This window comes from Aspergillus affinis (genome assembly GCF_023601865.1).
Source record: "Aspergillus affinis strain CMG 70 chromosome Unknown NODE_20_length_373750_cov_87_641216, whole genome shotgun sequence".
Classification (NCBI taxonomy): Eukaryota; Fungi; Ascomycota; class Eurotiomycetes; order Eurotiales; family Aspergillaceae; genus Aspergillus; species Aspergillus affinis.
The window spans coordinates 70,533-85,201 of NW_026515801.1; the positions used below are offsets into that span (position 1 = coordinate 70,533).

The window sequence follows — 14,669 nt, forward strand, 5'->3', positions numbered from 1 at the left end:
CGGCTACCACGATGGCCAGTACGATGAGGAGAGTGAAGATGAAACGAAGATCGAATTTCGAATTCCATGGCTATGGTGGATAGAAGAGTTTGCAATGTGATTATTTATCGAGAACTTTAAGAATTCAAGTATGATTATTGATATAATAATCTATCTACGTGAAAGAGGCATTTTATATAGTTATGCGAAATGCAGTAGTCAGCATGCAGGATCTCGGGTTCAAGAATATGGAAACTTCCGGGATCTTCCACAATGATTAACATGCCTTCAATCTCACACGCTATCTGGAAAAGACCTACGCGCCGTGATCACTCAATTCATCTTTTGACACGTGCCCAGCCTTTGTACAATACATTATATTCACTGTTTAGACATCTAACTTGCGCAACTGGTAGTCGCTATTTTCTGAGATCTACCGCCTCAATTGAAACGACTCCACATGCGGATGAAACGCTACGAGTGCACTACGAATTCATTATTTGCTACATGCAAAATATATAGCAATCGATATGTGGCCGCGTTCTTCAACATTGGTCACTAACAAAACCAGCTAAAGAATGACAACAGTTGGAACTGATCATATCCCCAGTCATGTTCAGGAGCAAAAAGCATGTTTCAGGAGGATCCCAACCCCACATAGAAGCAAGTCAATACCACCTGAACCCATCATCTCGAACCTCCTGCCTTGCGGAATCTAGACTGACCCGAGTTTCAAGCCCATCCGGGTGTGGGAGTTGGCGCGCCGTCCTTGTGGATGAAGTGGGCACAGACGTTGCCGACCAGAATACCCTATAGATCGATTAGTGGGAACGGCCTATGGGTGAGAAAGGATTCGACTCACCTGCTTATCGAAGAATGGGGTGGATTTGGTCTATCATCTTTGTTAGTATCTAATCTTTCTGCCCTGGCCAAAGAAAAACTTACAAATTGGGGACAGTCGCAGATGTGGTGAAAAATGTGCTTGAAGTCAAAGAAATCGGAGATCTGGACCCAAAAACGTAAATCAGCGATTCATCCTTCTTGCTCGGAGAGAATAGAAAGAAACAAAGGGGCGTTTTACGCCGCCAACACCGCAGATCAGGTTCTTGTCGATTTTGTTGTCGATGTCCTTGCCGTCGTTATTGCGCACGCCCAAGGCTGAGGCAGATGCCACAATGGCAGAGACGAATAGAAGGCAGGCACGCATGATGAGAGAATGTGGTAGGGTCCTGGTTTGAAGTGTTGATTCGCTGGGCTGGTCTCTGTCAGGCAGGTTGTTGGAATGAAAGTCAGATTGAGGGGGGAAAGCCGAAGGACTTTATATGTGCTGGAAAGCAACAATATGGGACAGTATTATGAAGTTTCCATACTACTGATGCTACCGATAGAAGTGTACAAAAGGTCACAGTGGCCGTTTGATGACACCGGTGGTCATATTTGAAATCCCGTAGGGTCAAAAGATCAGCCGGAAGTCCGACACATAGTCAGATGTAACTATGGTAAAGGGCACGCCAAGCTTGTGGTAAGACACGTGCAGTTCCTATCCGGACCATTTGGATATGAGCTGACTGTGCTAAACTAGGATTTTTACTTCACCTTCACGATATGATCATAATCTAACGTAATGAGATCAGGAACAATGAGACATCTCAGGCAACCGAATTAATCACTTGATTTGACACTGCGTATAGGAGCGCTCGGATGTCTTTCCGGAATGTGCAATTGCTGACTGGTAGGATGGCTGTGTTCTCGTGAACAGAGAGTATCACTAAGTTCCCCATTCCTGGGTTCATGCGATATATGTTTTCTCATCTAACTCATCTCAAAATGTGCACGCTGAAATCAAAGAAAACAATCGAAGAAAGTCAATAAGAGCCAGCACCTTATATAGTCACATCTTGGGCAATCTCCATACTGACTTAATTAATTTTCCTGCGCAGTAGACTTCAGACTGTCTCAAATTTGAATAGATGTGGAGATCAGAGAACCAGGGCTCTTACCGGGCCAGGGGATCCATCATACCATTAGCCTGGTAAGTTGCCTTTCACGCCAAACCGGTCGAACGATGAAATGGTTCCGCTTGCTGACTCGTCCAGAGGACCATAGGTACGGAGTCCTTTGGTGTCCGTTTCCGACGATCTAGCCATGATATTCCACATGGTGTTTCATCCCACACGCAGTTGAATCTCATCTGCAGTATTATCCCATGTGCAGCTCTATTCAACACGTATCAAAGCTCTATACGCATTTCTGCTCTGCAAGTAGAACCTTTTGTACGCAGTAGAACCCCAAAGGGTAGTCAAGTCCTGCAGGTAACTTAAGCTGATATATCACCAAGGTAGTACTCGACAGATAGTCTACTAAGTGGAGATTTGTCGACTTATCTATATAGATAGCCAGCGTGTGGATGACATGGAAAATCGGCCATGTATGAACGATCGTGACATACGCTGACAATCTCCGTGGAATACAAAGAATGGCTATGCCGCGAGACCATCATATCTTTTCTACGTCCCCCACGAGAGGCACCATGTCCCATCATCGACATTGGGCCTCGATATGGTTTCAACAGCCAGATCATCAACAGGTGACAGAATAGAGGTCGAGATGTGCGGTCAACACTCTGGCATCTTCCAACATTGTTTTGCGATCGGCACTATATCAATTCTACAAACCATTATCATTAGGATAATGGCAACCTCATTGATTGTAAAATGCCGACCTGGACACATTCAAGGCCCGCCGCCAACCGTCCTATACTTAGAAGTTGCCTTCAATTCCAACCCCTCTGTAGAAATCACTGGGCTTGAATAACGTCGGGTCGAGGCCCCACACAATTCCGGGGATGGAACGAGTAGGCCCGAGTTATTCTTTTTGGCAGATAGCAATCGCTCCTGATAAATGACAGTATCGTCGAGCACAACCCCAGGCTCTATGGCTCTAAACAATTAACATCTTATATCTATGTTAACGGAATATATTTTGATACTAATTTTATTAGAACTAAGATGCTGCTTGTAAAGAAACAATTATTATTAATTTTATTAGATAATATCTAACGCGAAAATATTTGAATTTGTATAAGTGATATCTAATAAAATATTAATGAAATTCTGAATTCGGTTCACCTCCTACTTTCTTCCCTCGGGAGATACGGACTCATCTCCATGCCGGAATCTCCTCACTCTTTCATGCAAGGGCCTGGTGATTGACTCAGAGCTGTTCACCTCTGCCCTTTTGCCGCTTGGTCTGGGGCCCCGCACGGCAGATTGGAGTCGTCAGGCTCTCATGCGCTCGGAGCTCCTGCAACTACGATGTCTGCAGTTAGCCTAGTGGAGCACCCCGGCGCCACAATCCTACGCTGGCCAGGGCTTGTCTTCATCCAGTGCCAACGATCGGGTCCCTTGATTGTTTAGCTAGTGCCCCCGCCTTTACCGTCGCTTATTTGACTTCTGCCGAGTAAAGATAGGAAATATTCCGGCGGCACGGCTGGCTTGTTGAGCTATACATGTGCGGATTGGATTCTTCCTTTTGAGTCTTCATGCACTCCATGACGATGCTGCATGGCGTCGTGCGGGGTGCCTTGATGGAGTGACGGCCTCATGAACCCCGTCAATCGGATGTCTAGGGAGGACCTTGGGACTCATGTGAGGTTTTCTCTCACCAGCATCAGACGTGGAACAACACCTTCCGTTGATGTGATAACGCGGCAGCAGCTAGGATGGACTCATATACAGATTACATATTAACCAAATTGCATGGGATCATGAAGGTTTACCAAGCTTTTTGAAGCACTAAAATCGACTTTCTCCACCTGGAGAACTGGCAGGCTGCTTCACCTAGTAGGGAAACGATGTAAGCACCACTTATTCATTGGAGGGAAATTCACCCCACAGGCGCAGCTCGTGGCATTATTCACGTAAAAAGCGGAGATAGTGAAATAGAGATGAGGTGATATAAAACGATAGACCTGTCGACCTAGAGAATGTTCCAGGGTAAATGCGGTATTACTTTGCCTCACAACTACATCGTCTCTGATTTAAACTGCAGCCAGCGGAGGAAATCAACCATGTTACGACGAACCTTTGTACATCCCATCGTGCTCGCTCTAGGCCTCGTTGGCACCGGCTCCGTCGTTGCTGCTGGTCCTTGCGATATCTACTCCTCCGGTGGCACGCCCTGCATTGCTGCGCATAGCACCACTCGAGCCCTGTACAGTGCGTACAGCGGCTCTCTATACCAGGTAAAGCGCGGTTCTGACGGTACTACAACCAACATCGCGCCGCTTTCTGCTGGTGGCGTCGCGAATGCCGCCGCGCAGGACTCTTTCTGTTCCGGCACGACCTGCCTCATTACCATCATCTATGACCAGTCCGGCCGCGGGAACCATCTCACTCAAGCTCCGCCCGGCGGCTTCCAAGGCCCCGAGGCCAATGGTTATGACAACCTGGCCAGCGCAATTGGCGCCCCGGTCACGCTGAACGGTCAGAAGGCGTACGGTGTCTTTGTCTCGCCCGGCACTGGCTATCGCAACAACGCCGCCAGTGGAACGGCAACCGGTGACGTGGCAGAGGGCATGTACGCCGTCCTGGATGGAACCCATTACAACGGTGGCTGCTGCTTCGATTATGGCAATGCCGAGACAAACAGTCTAGACACGGGCAATGGCCACATGGAGGCCATCTACTTCGGTGACAACTCTGCCTGGGGAACTGGTGCTGGAAGTGGCCCATGGCTCATGGCGGATCTTGAGAACAACCTCTTCTCTGGCGCCAACACTGGCTACAACGCTGGCGACCCGTCGCTCTCCTACCGATTCCTCACTACAGTCTTGAAGGGGAAGGCAAACCAGTGGGCTCTTCGGGGCGCCAACGCTGCGTCCGGCTCGCTGTCGACATACTACACTGGTGCGCGGCCAAGCGCATCTGGCTACAACCCTATGAGCAAAGAGGGCGCCATCATCCTTGGTATCGGTGGCGATAACAGCGTCAGCGCCCAAGGCACATTCTACGAGGGCGTGATGACCTCCGGCTATCCGTCCGATGCCACCGAGAACTCAGTGCAGGCCAACATCGTCGCTGCTAAATATGCGGCCGGGTCGCTCACCAGTGGCACGACGCTCACGGTGGGCTCTTCGATCTCGCTGCAAGCCACCACCTCCGGCTACACGACGCGCTACCTCGCACACACCGGCTCAACCGTCGATACGCAGGTCGTCTCATCCTCCAGCAGTACGGCGCTCAAGCAACAGGCCAGCTGGACTGTCCGCGCCGGCCTTGCCAACAGCGCCTGCTTCTCATTCGAGTCGAAAGATACCGCCGGCAGCTATATACGGCACAATAACTTCGTGCTGCTGCTCAATGCCAACGACGGCACGAAGCAGTTCAAAGAAGACGCGACGTTCTGCCCACAGACCAGTCTCAATGGCAAAGGAAGCTCTATCCGATCGTGGAACTACCCGACCCGCTATATCCGGCATTACACCAACGCGGGTTACATCGCAAGCAACGGCGGCGTCCACACATTTGATGCGACCAACTCATTCAACGATGACGTGAGTTGGGTGGTTAGCACCAGCTTCGCCTGAACGCTGGTTCATCTCGTTAGGATCGGATGCAAAGGAACTCCGCCTATCCGGTTTGTTCTTTCTCGACGATGGTGGTTAGGGGGTCCTAGTTGATGATTAAACCGGACTGCGAAGACCCCAGTACAATTTTAGCCGTAGAAGGTTCGGTCTTATTAGTATCAAAAAAAGGCATCATCATGACCATCTATCAACTATTGTCTCCAGTCTTTGCAAACTTATTTCCCTATCTCGCACCATAAAACTACTGCTCAAGAAGTAGTTCTCCGCAAGCAGTTAGATGCAGATCACGCCTGTCTACAAACCAGCCGAACGCGATCGGAATCCTTCATACACAATAGCATTTCTTGTTGAACGTTGTTGACCGTGTCAAGGATTTTCCTCTTTGATTCTTCAAAAGCCCCGTGCAGATTTCCCGCAACTCCGACCCGATGATTCCGTAGCAAGCTCGCAATCACGGCCACAAATTCCACTTGCGAGAACTTATTCCCAGGGCAATTTTGCGGACCATCAGACCACGGGAAGAAGGTGGATTTGGGAGGAGTGAGCAAAACTTTGTCTTGAAGAGACAATGGCTCGTTTGGATCGGTCTTCTGTGAAAATATCCAATGTCGTGGGTCCCAGGCAAAGGGATCCTCCCAGTAGGCCGGGTGAGTTTGGAGCGCCATGATACTAGGGAATACTCCTGTGTTTGGTGGGATGATTATCGCCTGATCTCCGATTTGCAAACTCTGCGGTTGATGGTTTGTCCATTTGGGAATAGCCATGATCGGTGGGAAGAGGCGAAGAGTTTCGAACTAGATGAAACGGCCCATTTAGTTAGTTCCGCTGCCGGAAGAGTGATAAGGCATGTTGATTCCATACCATAACAGCTCTGGTCCTTTTAAGTTTTGGAAAAATCTCACTATATCCTCCTTTTAGATCCACCGAACTTAGCACCTGCAGACAGGGCATTAATGACGGCTCTCAGTGCTATGAGATCGGACCAAAATCTCTCTTATACTCCGCTGTAGGAGTATATAAAAGATATTGTCAATTTACGGCCCAAATACCAGAGCCCAGGGGAAGAGCGAGACCAGCTGTTCCAAATTGAGCTCGAGTTTGAAGATGGTCGACCATCCTACGGGAACTCTGGTGGTACCGAACTTCCCAGAGAGAAACGAAGTCCAGGAGCACACCTTCATTACGGCCTCGTCGCTTCTTGGAACCAAGTCATCAAAAGCTCAATGCTTCGTGACCACATTCATTATCAAACAGGTGCCATATGTATCGAGATGGAAGGCGCGGCGGTCATGACAACTGGAGAATGCTTGGTTATCTGAGCAATATGCGATAATGCGGATGCTCACAAGAATGACGATTGGCACTGCTACGCAGCGGCTACTGCTGCTGCTTTTACGAAGCTCTTTCTCTCTCGTATTGGCGCTCGCGATATGTTCGACCGCAAAGTGGTGCATATACAGAGGCGGTTGGCGTCATTTTCGGACGATGAAGAGTATGTTTCCAAGAGAATGCGGTACACTGTAGGCTAAAAATGTATTTTTTATTCCCATACTTGATTTTCTCAATGGATCTCGTGGCGGCATTTTCAGAATAAGATTCACTTTATGTGTATTATTATGGCGGTAATGAAGATGCTTCTAACGGTACTTCCTTCAAGCATTCCCGACATTGCACACTGTCAGTGACATGCGAGAAGCTACGCCAATATATAGAGCGTCAGAAACATAGTATACGGTAGCGCCATTCTACATAGAAAGATGCGGATTTGTCGATTCGCATCCGCTTATACCCCCTCTATCTTCTCTCCCTGTCACTCTCCTATTTATGTGGAAAGAATAAGATTGGACAAAAGCTCTAACTGGAGAATAAATATTAAGTGTAAATTCGTAATATTCGCTGGTGGTCACCCATCCAACTACTAATCGACCCGCGTTTGCTAGTCTATGAAATGATATGTAGTGTTTCCTCTCAAACTCTCATCCTCTCATATGCAACGCGGATTTGGTCTCCTAATGCCGTCATTCTATCGGGACATATTTTTGAAACCGTGTGTAAGAAGATATAGAGCAGTTTCGCTGGGTTAAGTTTTGGAATATTTGACTCGCTGTCCGCAAGCCGCTACATATGGGTGTAATTTCTTGTCTATGATCACAAGACTGAACTCTAGCCATATTAGATACAGTTGCGCCATCGTATATAGAAGACAAAAGACAGACTGGATGACCTGCAAAGGAATTGTGGCAGGGGAGAAAGAGAAGTTCAATCACAAGTAGCCAGTTCACTTACCCTGTCATAAATTCAATGACAGAAGACAGACAAGGCGGCCCATCAATCAGCAAAGTCAACACAGCACACCTAATGGATCAACACTAGCCATCCTAACTTCACCACCAGGCCTGCGACATATCACGAATCGAGTTGCTACCACAGTGAACCTCGCCGCCATAGTTATGGTGGGTGTTCCACTTGTCAATGAAGACGAGCTTGATTCCAATGTCGGCGTATTTGCTGCGATTTGCCGCTGCGAAGACATCGGTGCCGTTCGGAGAGGGTCCCCATGGGTTGGGCGCAATGCAGGTGTTGAAGCCGCTGAGAACGAGATTGTTGACAACGCCTGGGAGGTACGAACCCACTTTGAGAGTTTGAGAGTCACCACCAGTGAACTCGCTATTCTCGAACAGGGCAGGAATGTGGATGAAATCCTCGTCGGTCAGACCGACTTCTTTTTTCAGGATCTCGATGTTGGCGTCAATGCGTTCGGCACACTTGCGGTTGATTTCCAGCAGCTCCGTATCGTCGAGGGCCTGGGTGATAGTAGAGGGCGTGACTGGTATCGTGTCACAACCGGGGCCCTCCTCGCAAGTCGTCTAGCCGCTGTGTGTGTCATTTTTGCGTGAATTAGACGGGATGTTTCCATGACCGGATGCCTTGAGATCGTTGAGCAGCTGAATTCCTGCCCTGGGGTCATCGACGACCACCAGCCACCCGCGTTCATTGTCAGCCGGCAGGGATTGCAGGAACTCGTCCACATGACCAATAGCTAGCCAGTCAGTATCGAGGAGGATCGGGTCCTGCGTCTGCTGCGCTTGGAGATAGGGTAAAATATGATGCTTCTGGTCACCGTGGGTACCGATAATAACGCGCCCAGCCGGCCACGACTTTCCGTGGGCAGTGTGTGGAGGGACGGCTTCAATATTTCCGCTCGAATTGATCCCGTCGCACGCACCGCCTAGGTGCTGGACTGCTCTAACTCTAGCTTTGCGGCAGTATTCGAACAGCTGGCGACCAGCGACGCGAGAGTCCTGGGAACAACGGATCATAATTCGGATAGAGATGGTGCCGTTAGGCCCGGGCATATTGGCGAACCCGGGCTCCATGAAGTCCTGGGCCCAGATATCATCGCTGTGGTTGCACAGGTAGACATCAGTATCAAGACTTACGTTACTGACGGCCTTTGAGAGGTGTTCGGTATATTTCTTCTGCCACGGGGTTCCGGTAGTGTTTCCTTCAACAGTAATAACCTGCTGCACAGATTACAGGTGATGGTGAGTGAGCACCGGGGCAACTCTCAGATGAACTTCATCCGTTGAGTTCAAATCTTTGCCGATGATCGAAAAGCGCAGAGTGGCATGACCGTTCCAGCCATTAGGACGACGAGTATCACGTCCATCAACACCAAGCTTCAATCCGTTCTCCAGCTCTTTCTTAGGAAACGCGTGAGTGGCATTCACGAGCGCCCACCCATCACCATCAGGGCGAAAAATGCGAACACTTTCTTGCGCTGGCTTTTGGACAACGGAGACAAAGCCTTGGGCATCGCTGGGAAGGCCCGGAATGGGGACCGTCCGGACAGGAGCCATCAGGTGGGGAGCTCGCTGGACATTGTCCGAGGCATCATTACACTTGTCCAGCTCCTCGTTGGACAGGGGTTGACCGCTAAGAGCTTTCTTAGAGCAGCGTCTGTCGGTATCTCCGATATTCGGAAGGAACACAGCGCCGTGAGACTCGGTCCATTCCTGCTTTCCCGTAACGTCCGAGTCACCGATCAAATCGACGGTGCTGTCTCGATTTGTGTCTGCACGAATGTCCGCGCGGGGGCTGTTCTAACCAGCCAAGACAGCCGGGAGAAGGAGAAGGCCTAGTAGATATTTCGATGCTCAATTTCTGTTCTGGTCGTGTTGCAAAAAAGATAGTAGGAGTAGAAGGAGTAAGAAAAGGATGCTCACCTAACAAGGCACTGCGGGGATGCATGGTCAGGGACTAGCAATGAAAGACTCGGTTTCTTTGGAGCGAGTGGCGGTGTGGAAGACTGTCATGGAGGTAAGTGGTGTGGATTTATACAGTAGAGTCGATGTTTGTTTGCCCCTGATCCTAGTATCTTGGCCATGGCAGTATATTCCTACCTTATCCGGCGCCAAGACGGATCTACAGGCAACGCCGGACGGTGATTGGTCACGGCGTATAGATGTCTTGGCGGGAAGCTGACTTGCCTACTTAGGACTAGTCTCCTCTTCCCCTCGGCCCGTTTTCTTATCTCACTTTCTCCCTTCTACCGTCTACTCCCCCGTCAACTTCGCTACTCCCAATGACATGACTTCGGACCACCGAGTGCGCGGAAGGGTGTGCCCTTATTCCCGAGCCTTCAGTCATCAAGTCCGCACGGGATGTCTGACCTGGTACTTCCATTCCATTGGCTGATCAGATCCAATTGGAGCTAATACTGTTCCTTTTTCCATTGACGCCAGCAAGTAGGGCTGACTCCAACATAGCACCAGATCCGCAGGTCCACTCGTTTTCGGAGGCTAATCACCTGAGTCCAGGATACGACACAAGAAGTGCGACGAGGGGAAACCGGCCTGTCGTCAGTGCCAAGCAGATAGGGTCGTTTGTGACGACTATCCACACGTTCCCGCCCAGTCTATCCCGTTCAATGCCCCATTGGCATCCGAGACGACCCACTGCTCGACCCTGGAGGTCCAGTTCCTCCACCACTTCCGTACCTGCACCTGCACCTGTGTAGACTTGGCGGAAACTCCAGGCGGCAGCGTTTTCTGGACACATTATGCGCTACCCCTGGCCCACTGCGACGCGGCTGTGGCAAAGTCCATCGCGGCAGCCGGTGTCGCACATCGGATATTTATCCAACGTGAGTCGGGGGGCACGTGGCCGCTGGACCGTGCCGCATTATGGTTGTACAATGACGCCATCACCTCCACCACTACCAGTTCCTATCTGAGACCCGAGAGCATTATGGTATGCTGTCTCTTGTTCATTTGTTACGAGAGCATGACGGGTCGATATGCGGAATCAATCCGACATCTTAAAGGCGGTTTGAAGCTCCTCCCAACTGACGAAATCCGCGCAGGCATTCGTGACTCTGACTTCGCAAAGGAGCTCCTCAATGTCTTCGGTCGTGTCAGTCTAGAGGTGCCGATATTCCTTGAAGATCAGCCTCTCCCACTAAGAAATCCTTTCAACTAGACGGTCTCCGCTTACGATCAAACACGGCCTTTCCAAGACCTAATAGAGGCGGAGCAAGCCATGAAGAAGGTGGATATTGACTCCATCCAAGATATACAGTTGTTTTTAAAACAGGAGTCCCCATACACAGAAACCAACCTTCCCGGTCAAGAGTCGAGGAAAATAGCCTTGGATACTCTCAACACTCGCCTTCGGTATTGGAATGCCCGTTTCGACCCACTAGTTAAGGAGATGTGCCGTTGGCCTTTACAAACGGAGGAATTACATCGCCTAAAACACTTACGACTCCAACAAACTCAATGGCTTACTGTTCTCGGTATTCACCTCCAAGACCAGACGTTCGTTGACAAATCCTGCGCAACGTATTTGACTTTAATCGAAGGGATGGTGCAATCGCTTATTTCACGACAAAGACGAACGTTCTCCATAGACGGTGTCCTCATCTCCGGATTATCTCTTGTTGTGTCCTCCACATCTCGCCCCGATCTCCAGAGATATGCATGTCTACTTCTAAATTCGCTAGACAGACGGGAAGGTCTATGGGATAGTCGCGAAATTCTAGAACTACATCAAGTTACGCTTTCACAAGACGATCCTCGCAGCTGGTATGCCCTACTTGTGTCAGGTGGCATTCCCGCGTACATGAAGAGCTTGTCTCTGGTTTCCAGTCTCATAACTCCCGACAACTCTCTTTTACAGACCTATTTCGGTCACTATGATGATAATCTTCCGTCTGTTAATGAGAGCGTGATAAATACGGATAATGGATTCACCCTAAATTGATTTTTGTGTGAATCCGCCCTACTCTCAAGCTGATGACGCTTGGTAGACAGCAAACGAGATTATCTATGGCATAGAGCCCGATAAATATTGACGGGGACGCATCTTCAATTTTCTACCGGGGAATGAACTTGCCAAAGAGGTGAACGTTGATAAATCTGCCGATATTTACTGGATGGTAGATTATTTGGTGCCTTAATATCAATGTCAACACAGTTTCTTCGAGTCTCATTGGTCAATTGAAGGAATGGTCCTTTTAGTTTGGGTTTTATAGCATGTCTGCTGCCTATTGGCTGGTTGTGTTCGGTTCCGTAAGTTCGGGATCCTGGCCTGAACTTCAACTTACACAGCAGCAGTGAGCTGCGCCTTCTCTCGGGGAAAGGTGGTTAGGAAGGTGAAGTCCTCTACTCTGAGTCATCTATTTGACTGCCTCATAGGTAAAAAAACAGTCGAGGATAAATTTCCTCCACCAGGCAAAACCAACAGTACTTCATCACATCCGCGTGGTAGGAATGTATCAGTTTCCTTCTCTGCGCGGAAGGAATACCTTTTCCCATTAATGCGACGGCTTCTACTCCGCAGTCAAGCAAACACGGAGATCTGCATAATGACTCTTCCCAGCCATCCATACATATAGTCGGGACGAGGGCTTGGTTGAATGCCCGGATCCCGACTCCCCCGATCACCCACTTTTAGGGCTTCCGAAGTTACAATCTCAGGATCTCACGGTCGGCCACTCGCCATTTTTTCCGACATCCCGTACACTTCCCGATGGAGGCGGTTCAATATGATGCATGGGATACACATAACCCCTGAAGAAAGCCACTCCCTCTCCCCAACAGGCTTAAAATGAGCTGAGTTGGTGGCTGCGCGATGATGGCGTCCAACTATTGAACTTTATCTAGAAACCACCGATGGATAAACCTACCAATGCCAGCAAACTACGTGTCTGAGGAGACCTGTCTGCTGTCATTCTCGTAGGACGTACCGAGTGCGGAGCGCAAACTTTCTGACCGGCGAATACCCGAATGAATGTGGGACAAGATGCAGGACTCGACTCGCGTCAGCAAGCAATTCGTGAAGTTGGCCTAGAGCCCCCACCAGTGGATCAGCTCGTCTTGGCAGTGATTACTTGCACCTGAGACACAAAAAGCAAGCATGTTGTTCGCGCTACTTAAACACGGGATGCCTTGCAGATTCCAGACCTGTCGATCGCTGCTGTCAAAGTCTTCTCATCCCCATCATCATTAGCACCCCGCCCCGAGAAACCTCTAGGAATCCTCCTCACCATGCTGCCTCCGTCCGCCGACTCGAACGATGGACTCCCTTGGCAGATCCTGGCCGAGGGACTGGGCTTCGACAACCGCGACCATGAGCTATGGTGGCTCAATACCGCTGAAAGCCTCAACCGGGTGATGATTCAGTGCGGCTATAGCGTCGACATGCAGTACAAATATCTCTCCTTCTTCCACCGCCACGTGGTCGCCCGGCTGGGAACCTTCCGGCGCCCCGGGGTCGAACCAGACTTCATCTGCGGTCTGTCGCACGGAGGACACCCGTTTGAGATCAGTGTCAAAATGGACAGCACCGCGGCCACCTGTAGGGTGGGCTTCAGCCCCATCGGACCGTTCGCGGGAACGACACGCGACCCTCTAAACAGGGACAGCAATCGCGAAATGCTGGCGCAGCTGTCGACCATGCTCCCGCAGATTGACCTGCGGTGGTTCGATCATTTCCATGGCCAGTTTGCCCTCGATCACGAGCAACAGAAAGCCGTCACGAGCAAACTTCTTCGAGAGTCCCACGGAGTCGAGAGCCTATCGATCGACTTCAAAAACAACGACATGGTGCCTAAGGCATACTTCTACCCCATCCCTGTCCATATCGGGTCGGGGAAGTCGCTATTCGACTTAGGCTTCGGCGCGCTGGAGAGTTTGGAAATGACCCGGGAGGATGCCGGGTTAAAGTCGGCCGTGGCAGTGTTTAAGGAGTTTCTCAAGCCACGCGTACCCGCGGAGGGTACCATGAATGGATCCCTGTTGGGCATGGTCGGCATCGACTGTCTCGAGTCGAGTAAGTCGCGGTTGAAACTGTACCTCGCCAATTTCCGCATGGACCTTGCCACAATTCGCGAGTACTGGACCATCGGCGGTGCGATGAGTGATGAGACCACGACGAAAGGACTTGAGTTGGCAGAAACGCTGGCCAAACGTTTGAACCTGGGTGACAAGGCCTGTGAGACAATCGACCCGGAACGGTTGCCTTTCATGTTGAACTACGAAGTGCGGCCTGGGAGCTCGGCGATCAAGCCCCAAATCTACTTCCCCCTGCTCGGAGTGAATGACGAGTTCATCGCGGATGCATTGATGGATTTCTTCAAGGTTCTGGGCTGGACGCATTCAGCGACCCATTACAAGGAGGAGCTGCGACAACGATTGTGAGTCTTTCCATTGGCAGTTATCTGGGAGGAGAATAATACTGACCCATACTTTGTAGCCCCCGACAAGACCTCTCGCAGACGAAGAACGTGCAGCGATGGCTGGGATTCTCCTACTCGGAGAAGAACGGACCGACGGTGAATATCTATTATGACGCTGTCGCAGGGAATGTTGTCAAGGCTTGAGTCATTGTCTTCACTTCATAATGAAAGTCTTGGTCAAAGGGATTTCGGTTTCATCGGGGATCAAGAATACCGAGTAGTGAAGCAGTATGGCTTTCATAAAAAGAAAAAAGTGGTAGTTCCTGAACTTCCTTACTAGGGTTATACCTGCTGTAGTCGCCACTAATTCAGGGTTACCGTGCTTTAACCACTCGACGTGATACCGTCAATCTTATTATGCGT

The 14,669-nt window shown here is 50.0% G+C and overlaps 4 protein-coding genes across 4 annotated transcripts; 2 read left to right on the top strand and 2 right to left on the bottom strand.

Moving 5' to 3' along the window:
• Positions 1-711: 711 nt before the first annotated feature.
• On the bottom strand, positions 712-1,186 carry KD926_004335 (uncharacterized protein; the record flags this gene model as incomplete). The annotated part of the gene is made up of 4 exons (XM_053097856.1): positions 712-789; positions 842-871; positions 925-984; positions 1,061-1,186. 4 exons carry the CDS (start codon positions 1,184-1,186, stop codon positions 712-714), a joined length of 294 nt encoding a protein of 97 aa, XP_052958133.1.
• A 2,862-nt stretch (positions 1,187-4,048) lies between these two features.
• KD926_004336 (alpha-L-arabinofuranosidase B) lies at positions 4,049-5,566 on the top strand (the record flags this gene model as incomplete). The annotated part of the gene is made up of 1 exon (XM_053097857.1): positions 4,049-5,566. The coding sequence occupies one exon, from the start codon at positions 4,049-4,051 to the stop codon at positions 5,564-5,566; it is 1,518 nt and encodes a 505-aa protein (XP_052958134.1).
• Positions 5,567-7,950: 2,384 nt separating this feature from the next.
• Positions 7,951-9,817, bottom strand: KD926_004337 (uncharacterized protein; the record flags this gene model as incomplete). Its single annotated transcript, XM_053097858.1, has 4 exons — positions 7,951-8,393; positions 8,487-9,090; positions 9,145-9,641; positions 9,793-9,817. 4 exons carry the CDS (start codon positions 9,815-9,817, stop codon positions 7,951-7,953), a joined length of 1,569 nt encoding a protein of 522 aa, XP_052958135.1.
• A 134-nt stretch (positions 9,818-9,951) lies between these two features.
• KD926_004338 (uncharacterized protein) lies at positions 9,952-14,450 on the top strand (the record flags this gene model as incomplete). Its single annotated transcript, XM_053097859.1, has 5 exons — positions 9,952-10,010; positions 10,387-10,993; positions 11,048-11,794; positions 13,024-14,264; positions 14,324-14,450. 5 exons carry the CDS (start codon positions 9,952-9,954, stop codon positions 14,448-14,450), a joined length of 2,781 nt encoding a protein of 926 aa, XP_052958136.1.
• Between the last annotated feature and the right edge of the window lie 219 nt (positions 14,451-14,669).